The 14156-nt window shown below is 42.6% G+C and overlaps 1 protein-coding gene across 3 annotated transcripts in view; it reads right to left on the reverse strand.

The window, feature by feature from the left end:
• Positions 1-8920: 8920 nt before the first annotated feature.
• Positions 8921-14156, reverse strand: part of LOC137021362 (heterogeneous nuclear ribonucleoprotein L-like) — a 52868-nt gene continuing 47632 nt past the window's right edge. For 2 of the 3 annotated variants that reach the window (XM_067387690.1, XM_067387689.1), the window contains exons 11-13: positions 11473-11530; positions 11219-11317; positions 8922-11076 (exon numbers count right to left, since the gene is read on the reverse strand). In XM_067387690.1, coding sequence (XP_067243791.1) covers positions 11021-11076; positions 11219-11317; positions 11473-11530 — 213 coding nt within the window. In that variant the 3' untranslated portion in view covers positions 8922-11020. Of the gene's footprint in view, positions 11077-11218; positions 11318-11472; positions 11531-14156 lie in introns of all 3 variants that reach the window. The other variant, XM_067387692.1, reaches the window with a different exon arrangement.

The raw sequence follows: 14156 nt of genomic DNA on the forward strand, positions 1-14156 counted from the left end.
TAATTCACACACATTTTCTTCCTTCGTTTAAAAAATAATCTCTGTCCACATGAAAATGCTAAAACACACTATGAAGCGCTGTCAAGAGCAATCCAAACCAGCAGGTGGCGTTATAATATTCATAGCCGAATGTTCCCGCCGAAATGGGTGGGGTTAAGGCGCCGCCTGAGAGCTTCACCCGCGGCTTAACGCCGTTCTAAAAGAGCGATTTCAGCGGTTTTAACCGCTTCCAGAGCTTCCGCGGCCCTCGCCGCTCTAAAAGAGCCTCCCAATTGCCGTTTTCACGGCAGCGGCGTCTTACGATGCCCCGCCACTCATGTGGTACGTGCAGGGCCCCCCTGCACGACGACGATGGACACAGCGAGTGTGTCGCCTGCCTGGGCAAGCCCCATGCGGACGGCGCGCTCGCTGGAGACTCATGCCCGCACTGCTTCCCTGCGCTCGCGGGTCGCCTTCTTCACGGAGGGTGATCTCGCCGCTCGCGCCCTCCCGTCTCCTTCCTCCCGCGAGCCGGCTAGGAAGAGACAGCGGGGTAGAGCGACTCAGCGCCCGGAGTTGAGCGAGCTCACGCAAGCCCAGCCCCCGCGTGCCTCGCCCTCTCCTCCTAGGGAACTCTCTCCCGTTCTGTTCTCCCGCCCTGAGCAGCGTACCTCCGCGGAAGCAAGTGACCTCGTCTCATTCGGGGGAACGGACGACGAACAAGATGACTCCATGTCGCTTGCGGCTTCCGAAGGGGAAGGATGGGCTGGCGAGCCGGAAGACCACGCTCCACCACCTCCCTTGGAACCCATTGAGCATGGCCAGGGCATGGATGCCGAGCTCTTCCGCATCCTGTCTCGAGCCGTAGAGGAGCTGGACCTCGAGTGGGCCCCTCCAGAGGAGCCGTCTCGCAGCCGCCTGGACGAATGGTTCCTGCCAGGCCGCCGCCAAGCACCTCGCCAGCGTTCAGCGCCCTTCTTTCCTGAGGTCCACGAAGAGCTGACGAAGTCGTGGCGCGCTCCTTACTCCGCCCGCCTCCACACTACGAACCGCTCCGCCCTCACCGCCGTCGACGGCGCCGAGCAGAAGGGATACGAGCATCTGCCACCCCTAGACGAAGCGGTGGCTGCTCACCTCTGTCCTCCCGCGGCTGTGGGTTGGAAAACGAAGAGGACCCTTCCTTCCAAGCCCTGTCGCACCACTTCTACACTGGCTGGACGGGCTTACACCTCGGCGGGCCAGGCTGCCTCCGCGCTCCATACCATGGCCATATTTCAGGTCTTCCAGGCCAAACTCCTCCGCTCATTGGACGAGTCTGGAATCGACGCGCCGGCTTTCAAGGATCTACGCAGCGCCACTGATCTTGCCCTGTGAGCCACGAAAGCTACGGCCCAGGCCATTGGTCGTTCCATGGCCAGCCTGGTCGTGCTGGAGCGCCACCTGTGGCTCAACCTTATGGAGATCAAGGATCTAGACAAGACGGCCTTCTTAGACGCCCCGGTCTCTCCTTCTGGTCTCTTCGGGCCTGCAGTGGAAGGCTTCACTGAGCGCTTTACTGCCGCACAGAAATCGTCTCAGGCTATGAGGCATTTCTTGCCAAAGCGCTCCAGCTCCGCTTCTGCGTCTAGCCGCCCCAGGACTGCGCCGGCTCAGCAGAACAAGCCAGCCCCACCTGCAACACAGGCAGCGCCACCCCAGGAGCATCGCCAGCGCTCGCGCCCTGCAAAGCGCCCTCCCTTCCCGAGACGCCAGGGACCCCGGCCCAAGATTGTGCTGGACCCGGTGCCTCCGAAGTCGTCCTGATTCGTCAGGAAGGAAGAGGATGGGGGATCGTCCCGTTACGACCGGACCGCCCCAAAAGCTCCCACGAGTAATTTCCCCTCCGCCTCGTTTATTTCCGGGCGTGGGAAACATGCTCCAAGTGACAGCTGGGCCCACACCTGTTGCGCCCACTCCAAACGCCGTTTTCACGGCGAACTATATTTTACCTCATCACAAAAAGAGCAAATTTCCTCTTCCACCCCTCTCGGTGTACGACCCCCACAACGGCGGTCTGTCACCAAACATCATTCAACCCCTTGCCACTCGGGCCGAGGCCTGGCAGGCCATCCCCGATGTGTCAGAATGGGTTATGGGGAACGTAAACCAGGGCTACTCGCTCCAGTTTGCACGACGGCCCCCTGCTTCAAACATCGGTCAATCCGGACGACGCTCATGTCCTCCGGGCCGAAGTTATGTCATTGCTGGAAAAGGGAGCTGTGGAAACAGTTCCCCCATCAGAGAGCGAGACAGGCTTTTACAGCCGCTACTTTCTGGTCCCCAAAAAGGATGGCGGTCTCAGACCCATCCTAGACCTCAGACTTTTGAATCACTCCCTCATGAGACGGAAGTTCAAAATGCTGACGCTGAAGCAGATCCTAGCGCACATCTGCCCCGAGGACTGGTTCTGCTCGCTGGACCTGAAGGATGCGTATTTTCACATCCAGATAGCCCCCCGTCACAGACGATTCTTGAGATTCGCATACGAGGGGGTGGCGTACCAATATACGGTCCTGCCCTTCGGGCAGTCTCTGGCTCCTCGCACTTTCACCAAGTGCATGGACGCGGCCCTTTCCCCTCTGAGGCAGATGGGAATCCGGGTTCTGAATTATCTCGACGACTGGCTCATCTTAGCCCGTTCGCGAGACGAGCTGGAACACCACAGATCCGTGCTCCTCAGCCATCTACAATGTCTGGGTCTCAGGGTCAACTTAGCCAAGAGCTCGCTATGCCCCACTCAACGAATCTCGTTTCTGGGAGCATTTTTCGACTCGGTCCGTATGACGGCAGTAGTCTCGCCAGAGCGCGCCCTGGCAATTCAGCAGCTCACGGCATCTGTCATGAACAAAGCCTATCTCCCTCTGAAGTTTTTCCAGAGGCTGCTAGGGCTGATGGCTTCCGCCTCCCCGGTGATGCAGCTCGGCCTTCTTCGGATGCGGCCTCTTCAGTACTGGTTGAAGTTCCGGGTTCCTCTCAGCGCCTGGCGGCACGGCCGCTTATGTCTCAAGGTCAATCAGGCCTGTCTTCTAGCCCTGAAACCTTGGATGGATCCAGTATGGTTCGAGCGCGGAGTCCCCTTACAGGCGGTCTCACGAAGGACGGTGCTCTCAACAGACGCCTCCAACTTGGGCTGGGGCGCTGTGTGCGAGGGCAGACCGGCCTTCGGCTCGTGGAGCCACGACGAAAGCCGTCTACACATCAACTGTCTAGAGATGCTAGCAGTGATGAAGGCCCTTCAGTTCTTTCAGGCTTACTTGACGGGATGTCATGTCCTAGTTCGGTCAGACAGTATGACTGTGGTGTCATACTTGAACCACCAAGGCGGTCTCTCGTCCAGACGCTTATGCGCTCTGGCGAAACGTCTTCTGGAATGGGCTCTTCCGAGGCTTCAGTCGCTCAGAGCGACTCATGTTCCTGGCAGGAACAATCTGGGTGCGGACATGTTGTCACGGATGCTCCACCCCCAAGTGGTCCTCAAGATCTGGGAGTTCTTCGGGAAGGCAGAGATAGTCCTCTTCGCCTCAGAAGACAACTCTCATTGCCCAATATTTTTCTCGAAGGAAGTAGATGCTCTGGCCCACACATGGCCCAGCACGCTCCTTTATGCTTTCCCTCCGATCGCACTGATCCCCCAGGTCATCAGGCGCATCAGAGAAGACCAGCACAGAGTCCTTCTGGTGGCCCCGCTCTGGAGGAACCAGGTTTGGTCCTCAGAGCTATTCAGGCTCTCCCTGGGAGCCCCGTGGCCGATTCCCCTGAGACGGGACCTCCTCTCTCAGGCAAACAGAACAATCTGGCACCCACAGCCGGAGCTCTGGGCTCTGCACCTCTGGTCCCTCGATGGGAGCCGACTAGCCTCCCCGGGGACGTCCTAAATACCATTTCTCAGGCTAGAGCTCCGTCCACGAGACGCCTCTACGACCAGAAGTGGTCAGTCTTTGTTGATTGGTGTTCGGCACGCAACATAGACCCTGTGGAGAGTGACGTATCTTCCATACTGTCTTTCCTCCAAGAGCGCTTGGGAATGGGGCGCACCCCTTCCACGCTTAAGGTTTACGTAGCAGCCATTGCGGCGTTCCACGCTCCTATTGCTGGCCAATCAGTGGGACGAAACGGGCTTGTGATCCGTTTTTTGAGGGGTGCTAGGCGATTGAATCCTCCCCGCCCTCTCACTGTTCCCCCCTGGGACCTCTCGTTGGTCCTCAGGGCCTTAAAGGGAGCCCCATTTGAACCAATGGGTTCAGCCGACCTCAGGCTAAAACGCTAAAAACCGCTCTGCTACTAGCACTAGCATCGGTTAAGCATGTCAGCGATTTGCAGGCTCTCTCTGTGAACCCTGCATGCCTCGAATTTGGGCCTGGTGACTCTAAGGTCGTTCTGAAACCTAGGCATGGCTACGTTCCTAAGGTGCTCTCAACTCCGTTTAGAGCTCAGGTCATTTCGCTCTCTGCTCTTCCTCCCTCGGCGGACGAACTGGAGCTGGAGCTACTCTGCCCAGTCAGGGCATTGAGGACCTACATAGAGCGATCGCGGTCCTTTAGGCAGTCGGATCAGCTCTTTGTTTGTTTTGGCGGCCGCACCAAAGGGTCTCCGGTCTCGAAACAGCGCATCTCCCGTTGGATAGTGGATGCTATTAACCTGTGCTACTCCTCACTGGGTACTAACTGCCCCATAGGAGTCAGGGCCCACTCCACTAGAGGAATGGCTTCCTCGTGGGCTTGGTCCAACGGAGTTTCCATCCAAGACATCTGTGAGGCGGCCGGTTGGTCTTCGCCGTCCACCTTTGTCAGGTTCTATCATCTCGATGTCCCGACCTTACAAGCTCGGGTTCTCTCGGTGTGATTAGCGGCCTCCGACGAGTTCCGCTTCACTCCATCCCAGGAAGTATCTTCCTTAAGTGTAACCATGGGTTCGGTTAGGCTTTGCCTTCTTGCTTGTCTTCTTGGCCCTCTCTTGGTTGGCCAAATGCAAGCTATATCGTTCCCAGCCATGGCACGGCGTGGTTGAATTCGTTCCCCATACGCAGTACGAGTGAAGTATCGAAAGGGAACGTACTCGGTTACTAACATAACCTCGGTTCCCTGAGATACGGAACGAGTACTGTGTCACTTGCCGTGCCACGAGGCTGCGGCTCAGGGTCTTCGCTTCAGTCGATTGACACTGAAGTCCTATGGCGAAACGCCCGCTTATATAGCCCTTGACCCCGCCCATTTCGGCGGGAACATTCGCGCGCTTTGTCGCCATAGGCCGCGCAGCTATGCCACGCCGCCATTGGTTCAACAACTTGTCTATGAGTGAACCAATGACGGTGCAGTTACACTGCGTTATTGAAAAAGGCTTCAGCAGCGGGGAAAAAGGGAGACCTTTCCCCATACGCAGTACTCGTTCCGTATCTCAGGGAACCGAGGTTACGTTAGTAACCGAGTACGTTTTTAAGACCTGCTAATGACCAGATGAATTTTTATTATGCCCTGATATGCAAATCAAGGGTGCACATTTTCAAATGAATTCTGGTCCTGAATGAAAACTAATAGCAGAAGAGTGTATATTGGATTAGATATCTGTGGTGTGTTATTTAGTGCTGTGAGATAAATGAAGAGAGAGAGAAAATGAAGAAACGCTTCAGCCACAAACTACTGACACACACAGTGATGCAGAAGCAGTTTATCCACCAACAGATCAAACCAAACACACTGATGTTTCTACAGATAAAATAAAAGAGAAAAACATATAGCAGGCTCCATTTTGACTCCAAAAAAAGAAAAAAAGTGGAATCACACATATAATGTTTGCCTTTGTTGATACAAGTAAATTAATAAGTGAATGTTAATGAGAAAAGATAGGCCTATTAACCTTTTAACCTAATTTAGAGGAATTTGCAGTTGGTATTGGGAAAATTTGACAATAATTTTTTGAGTTCATAATGAGATCTCTTGCTTTTGATTGTAGATTTTGGTATTTTGGTGAATCTGAGGCACAATAACTTTAGTTTTAAAACTCTAGTTGAAGCACATGTGAGTTAATCTTTCTTTTGAAAGCCACGTCCCTGGCATTTGTAAAACCAATTTTTGTAAGCTTAAAAATATCTCTAAATGATGAAATATGCTCTCTGGGGCGAATGCAGAAAAATGAATGCGTTTAGGACCTCAAGGCTAGATTATTGTAATGCTTTACTGGGCGGTTGCCCTGTAAGCTTAATAAACAAACTCCAGCAGTTTCTTTCTAGAATCAGAAAGAATGACCATATTAAATAAATTCTGGCCAGTTGATAACACCTATTACCAAAACTGACTGTGAAGATCCAAACTCTTCATCTTCCTCGTTCAGGAAGCAGACACACTCTGTCAGTTTAAATCTAGACTAAAAACACATCTCTTTAATCTGGCATGCATACATTATCATATTTCTATCATTCAAATCCATTAAAGAATTGTTAGGCTGCAGCTGTCAATCATTCCAAGTAAAATCAGCCAAAGGAGATGAACTGATTCAAACTGATGCTTTTCTGGATCCTTGAGGTTCAGCTACATTTTGCTCAGAGCAGTTGATGAATGAAGTGAACACCAGAGGAGAAAGGATCAACGTTTGTACATTATTAAAGGTGCAGTAAGTAATTTCTGAGATACTCTGTTGATATTTGAAATCACCAAACCAAACACGCCCCTAGGATTTTGCTATCTTGATAGCTCCGCCCCCAAATTCACAAACACACTATGCAGCACAGGCACCTCCCTCCTAATGAGCGGACACGCCCTTTACTGCTAAGTGTGTATGTCTGCTCGGTCCAATCTACTTCCAACAGCATTTCTCAGAAATCCTTTACTGCACCTTTAAAGACCATTTGTGCATTTGAGAAACAGTCTGTTTCATGTGTAAAACATCCGCTTCCTCTTCTTCATGCAGTGAGAGGTGCAACATCAAACCATCTCCCTCTACAGTCAGCTCAACTCCTGTCATGATGGAGAGTCTAAAGCCCTGGGTATACTTTGTTTTTTTACGCATACTCTAGTGCAGGGGTTTTCAAACCTAATCTAATTCAACTCATCAGCTCATTAGTAGAGACAGCAAGAACTGAAGTGGGTGTGTCAAATAATAATGAAAGTACTTTCTATCTTTCTTCGCACCATCTCTTGTCTATATAGGCCTTCATTGTCGCTGTAGCTTGCATGCGTTCCCGTCTGTTCTGTTTATGCAGGGTTTTTTTTTTCACCTACCCTGTGAATTAACGACCCCAGGGCACAGCTGCCACCTTGTGGATAAACTAATTACTGCAAAAAAATTAGTATTAGTACAAGTACGCGTGGTTACATAATTCATACTCTTCTGATGATGTAATTCACGCACTGTGCGCTGATCCTCGCGTACGCGTAAAAAGTGAAGTATACTTTGGGCTTTACTGAGCAACTGTTGACCTGACTCTGAAAAATAAAACATCTGCTGTTACAGTAACTCAATAATCATGTTCAGCTGTTACTCTCTATTAAGGGATAGTTCACCCAAAAATGAAAATTATCCCAAGATTTACTTACCCTCAAGCCATCCCAGGTGTATATGACTATCTTCTTTCAGACGAACACAATCAGAGATATATTCAAAGATATCCTTAGCCCTCCAATGTTTATAATGGCAGCCCAAATTTTGAACACCAAAAAATGCATCTGCCATATGCATTCGGGATATGTCAAAAAAGAGTTAACTTCCGCTTTTTCACTTTTTGGACCCTGGTTGTGCCAGAAGCTCATTATTTTACTTTTATAAAGTTTTAAATAAGGATATTTGTCTTAAACGAACACATTAATTTGCCTCAGAAGGCCTTTATTAGCAGTGTTGGGGGTAACGCATTACAAGTAACTTAAGTTACGTAATCAGATTACTTTTTCAAGTAACTAGTAAAGTAACGCATTACTTTTTCAATTTACAACAAAATATCTAAGTTACTTTTTCAAATAAGTAATGCAAGTTACTTTTTCACATTTATTGACTGACATGTCCCCATGTTGAGAGAAATAAAGTGCAGAGGGTGTTGTTAAGCATGATGGTTATTGTATTTCTAGACTAAATGTGAACATTTACTCATCTCACTTGCAGGAAAACATTCAGTATTCCTCAAAATGAATAAAAACAGTGAAATGCAATCTCAGAATATTTGCAAACCTGTAATAATTAACTATATTAAATTTAACAAATATACTCTATGTATTTAATCTCAATTATTAACACCAATGTCTTTGCTGCTGACCTTCAATATGCCTAATTCAACCATACTAATAAGCAAAAAATACTTTAGATTAGATTTAGAAATAATAACTAGAGCTTCCTTCTCCTGTATCCTATTCTTCCTAAATCCAGAATGGCAGCACAGCTGAAAGGTTTGTTTGAGCTGCGCCCTTTACTGTACAGGTGTAAATATGCTTTTCCTTCAGCCTGAGGCTTATTTATTTCACTTTTGGTGTGAAAGGGCCTTTTTGCCAAAAATATAACTTTTTTGTTGTTATTAAAAAACAAACAAGCAAGCCCAGCCCTAGTGAGCAAAAGTAATGCAAAAGTAAAGTAACGCATTACTTTTCATAAAAAGTAATGAAGTAACGCAATTAGTTACTTTTTTAGGGAGTAACGCAATATTGTAATGCATTACTTTTAAAAGTAATTTTCCCCAACTCTGTTTATTAACCCCCTGGAGTTGTATGGATTAATTTTTTTATGGATAGATGCATTGTTTTTGTCTTCAAAATTTGGGCTGCCATTCACAACCGTTATAAACCTTGAAGGACAAACCTATTTTTAAATATATCTCTGATTGTGTTCGTCTGAAAGAAGATGGTTAAATACAACTAGGATGGCTTGAGGATGAGCAAATCATGGGATAATTTTCATTTTTGGGTGAACTATCCCTTTACACACACTCATCTAATTCATGGTTTTCTCATTCTCATGTTCTAAACCCGTTTGACTCGGTTCTGCAAGTCTTCATGTATGATGAATGACAGACAGCCGTGTGACCTGTAGATGTTTTAATGACTGCACATGCTCACAGTGAACTGCTGATGTGTTGATGTGTCAGTTACACACATGAACTAATAATAATAATAATAATAACAACATGTTCCTCTCGGTGCAGCCACTGAAGAGCCAAGACACAGATCTGACCATCAGGCCGGTTACACCAGCTGTGTGCTGTTACTGTAAAAATTAGGGTATTTAAGGTGTAAATGGCCACTAAGTTACAACTCAGCTAACAGGGAACGTTCTCAGAACGTTCAGGGAAGGTTCTCGAACAAACATTCTTTCAGTAACATTAATAGAATGTTCGTTCAAAGTTATCTGATCTTTAATAACGTTCTCAAAATGTTTTTTTAAATGTTACTACTTGTTTTTTAGAACATTCAAAAGTGACGTTCCCATAATGTTTGCAGAATGATAAAATGGAATGTTCAAGAAAAAACATTTTTTGAACGTTCAGACAATATTTAAAGGTGCAGAAAGCAATTTTTGAGAAACGCTGTTGAAAGTGGATCTAACTGACCACCAAAACACACTTGTAGCCAATCAGCAGTGAGGGGCGTGTCCACTCATTAGGGGGGAGGTGCCTGTGCTGCATAGCATTTTCATGAACTTTTTGGTTTGTTTTGGTGATTTCAAATATCAACAGTGTTTCTCATAAATTGCTTACTACACCGTTAACTTCTTAGGACATTTTTTTTTTTTTCGATTTCAATCAGGAATAAAACATCAGACTGATGAAATGATGTCATGAGCTCATGTTTTATCTGACAGACTGATGATGATGATGATGATGATGATGGCGACATTCACACTTGTTTATATTTTAAAAAAAGAGATATTATGTCCATAATAGCGCTCCAGCATGAAACCCTATCAACACATTCATTTAAAAATAAAAACATAATTTAATTTATATAACTGGTTGTATTAGTATTTATTTATTGCCCTTTGTTAATTTTAGATACAGTTCCTTTATAATATTTACATATTTGAAAACATGAATTATTTTATGACTATTTTTGCGTCGCTCTAAATGGAAATGTAATTAATCATCGCTGACAGTTGAGCAAATCGACTGCAATGAGATAAAAATGCAGGCTTCTTATTGGATCAATAACGGTGGTACACAGTAAAATCTCCAGTCCCTCTTTAAATAGTGTTAAAGTAACACAGAAGCAGAGTTAAAGTTAATGAGATAATTAAGCAATTAATAAGGCTGTGACTGAAGTCAGTTCTTGTGTTTCCTTCAGTGATTCTGTTTGTTAACATTAGGCGTTCATCACTAATGCACAATCATCACTTAATTAATTGCTTATCTCATTAACTTTAACTCTGCTATTTTAGCACTATTTAGAGAGGGACCATATGACCTCTGAGCAGAGCTGATTTTGCTGTGTGATCTTTATAAGCTCTGAAAATCAACGCTGCAACTAGAGTAAGAACAGAGGAAGTTACAAATGAACTACTTTCCTGTACAGCTGGTGTTGAAGCCGTGATGATCGTGTGTCTGGATCAGGGCTGCAGTCAATCTAACATACTGACATTGATCAAAGAGTCTCACAATCATCTACCCAAACCCAGAACTACAACAAATGCACAGACAGACTACAGGTCATGTGACTAGTTAAGCGGTTAACCCAGCAGGTGATCCTTTAGTCTCTAGTAAACCCCTGCCGCTGTACACATAAATAATAAATGACACGTGTTCCATGTTCTGTGTCATGCACACGTCAGTTCAGTGTTTCAGTTCATGTCGTGTTTATCATATGCAAAAAACGCCCTGAAAACAATTTAACTAGCAAATATACAAGAAACGAAACAGCCCGTGTCGTTCATCGTCTCTTCCTGCATTTGCCGTGGTCCCGCCGTCAGTGACATCATCCCGAGAGTGTGTGTGTGTGTGTTTGTGTGTATGTCAGTTTCCTGGATTGATTTACAGATGAAAAAACAAAGACGACAAAAACCGAAGAAGAGGAGCAGGAGATTGAGTCGCTCCGGCTCAGAGGTGTGAGGAGGTGGAGAAGCACAGCTTCAGCGTGTACGGGTTCGAACCGTCTGAAACACAACAACAACACGTCACAGATTACTGACAGCTACAGCATCAAGAGAAACACTCATGCTTCATCTCAGATCCTGAATCTGTGACATGATTAAACCGACAGGGGCTGATGGGTAAACAGAAAGAGTGTTTGCTTACTGGGTATCCGGATCTGATAGTGATTGAGAACCGTCAGAACCTCCACAGCGTGAGTCTTACTGTCGAACTCCAGTAAACCAGAGATGGTCTTTGAACTGGCTGCGGATACAAACACAAGAGACACGTACTGAAACACGGCGGAAAGTCACGCCACTGTTACTCCTACAGCGCTTTATACAGTACAGTTTCAAAGCAGCTTCACAGTGATAGAAAAATATAACAGTGTTGATGTTGCAAAGTTAATGAAAACTCACGTTTGGCATCAAACACTTTGTATTTGATGAATCCTGGGACGTCGTGTTCTGTGCATAACTGCAAAACAGCAGGACAAAATCAGAGTGTCTTACAGTACAGCATCCAGCAGAGGGCGCTGGCGACACACGCTCTAGAGATGGGCTCATATTGTTTTTATGTACAGCTAGTTATGAATACTGTAATCTAATCCTAACTGAAAACTTTCTGCTTTTTAACTAAAAATAAAACATTGTTTACTTTATTTTATACCACTGTTACAAATGAGGACATCCCCAAAAGGAAGTTTTGTCCAATTGAACTCACTTCTGGGGAAAATTTTGTCTTCAAAATTGGGTTTAGTCATCTGAACCTTTCCGAAAACAGATTAATATAGAAACGAATGAATGATGAACTCATGCTTGTAGAATAGACACACGCTCTGATTCAATATGGAAGGCTGTTTCTGCTACATTAGAAAAAAATCATGCTTTGGTAAATAAAAGGTCAAAATTATGGCATTCTAGGTCATATTTAAGAGATTAAATTATGATAATTAAACATGAAATTATGATATAGTGAGTAATAATTATGAGATGAAGTCAAAATGATCCACTTAAGTCATAATTATGATATAAAAAGTTGAAAGTTGACACTAAATTGAAACTGACAAGTCGAAATTATTACTTAAAAAGTCATAATTATGACAAAAAGATAAAAAGCTGACACTAAATTGAAATTTGAACAAGTCGAAAATTTTGACATTAAAAAGTTTAAATTACTTAAGTCATAATTATGACATCAAACTTAACAGTTATCACTGAATCAAAATTATGACAAGTCAAAATTTACAAAAAGTAAAAATTATTACTTAAAGTCATAATTATTATATGAAACGTTGAAAGTTGGCACACTAAATCAAAATTATGAGATGGTAATAATTTAAATAAAGAATCAGAATTAACAAAAAGTTGAAAGTTGACATACCAAATTGAAATTATGACATTAAAAAGTTAAAATTATTACTTAAAAGTCATAATTATGACAAAGTTGACAATTAAAATTATGACAAATTGGAATTATGACTTAAAAGTCATTTATGACATAAAAAGTTGAAAATTGATGTACTAAATTGAAATTATGACAAATTGAAATTCTGACTTTAAAAGTTGGAAGTTGACACACTAAATCTAAATTGACAAATCAAAATTATGACATTAAAAAGTCAAAATTATTACTTAAAATGTCATATTTATGAGATTAAATGTCAAAATTATGAGATAGTAAGTAATAATTGAGATGAAGTCAGAATTATGACAAAGTTGACATACTAAATCGAAATTATGACTTAATTTGAAATTATGACAGTCATTTATGAGATTAAATGTTGAAATTATGAGGTAATAATTCAAATGAAAAATCAGAATTATGACAAAAAGTTGAAAGTTGACATACTAAATTGAAATTAACATAAATCAAAATTATGACAAGTAATATTTATGAGATTAAATGTCGAAATTATGACAGTAATAATTGAGATGAAAAGTCAAAATTATGACTTAAAAGTCAATTATGACAAAAGGTTGAAAGTTGGCATACTAAATCAAAATTAACAAATCAAAACTAAAATTATGTCAGTAAGTGATAATTGAGATGAAAATTTGAAATTATTACTTAAAGTCATAATTATGACTAAGTTGAAAGTTGACATACTAAATTGAAATTATGACAAGTCAGAATTATGACATCATCAAAATTATTACTTAATGTCATAAAAAGTTGAAAGTTAGCATACTAAATCAAAATTGACAAATTGGAATTATGACAAAAAGTTGAAAGTTGACACTAAATTGAAATTATGACATTAAAAAGTTATTACTTAAAGTCATATTTATGAGATTAAATGTCAAGATTATGAGGTAATAATTCAAATGAAAAATCTGAATTATGACAAAAGTTGAAAGTTAAAATACTAAATCAAAATTAACATAAATCAAAATTATGACAAGTAATATGTATGAGATTAAATGTCGAAATTATGACAGTAATAATTAATAATTATAACTTAAAAGTCAATTATGACAAAAAGTTGAAAGTTGGCATACTAAATTGAAATTATGACATTAAAAATTTTGAATTATTACTTAAAAGTCATAATTACGACAAAGTTGACAATTAAAATTATGACAAATTGGAATTATGACTTAAAAGTAATTTATGACATAAAAAGTTGAAAGTTGACAATCTAAATTGACAAATCAAAATTATGACATTAAAAAGTCAAAATTATGACTTAAAATGTCATATTTATGAGATTAAATGTCAAAATTATGAGATAGTAAGTAATAATTGAGATGAAAAGTCAGAATTATGACAAAAAGTTTACATACTAACTCTAAATTATGACTTAATTTGAAATTATGACAAAATTATGACATTAAAAAGTCAAAAATTATTACTTAAAATGCCATAATTTCAACATTTAATCTCATAAATATGTCAGTAAGTGATAATTGAGATAAAGTCAAAATTATGACTTTAATCATATTTTTCACATAAAAATTGAAAATACTAAATCAACAGACAAATCAAAATTGGCATTAAAAAGTCAAAATTATTACTGAAAAAGTTATAATTATGACAAAGTTGAAAGTACTACATACTAAATTTAAATTAAGTCAGAATTATGACATTATCATAATTATTA

This window comes from Chanodichthys erythropterus, chromosome 6, assembly GCF_024489055.1.
Source record: "Chanodichthys erythropterus isolate Z2021 chromosome 6, ASM2448905v1, whole genome shotgun sequence".
In the NCBI taxonomy this organism is placed as follows: Eukaryota; Metazoa; Chordata; class Actinopteri; order Cypriniformes; family Xenocyprididae; genus Chanodichthys; species Chanodichthys erythropterus.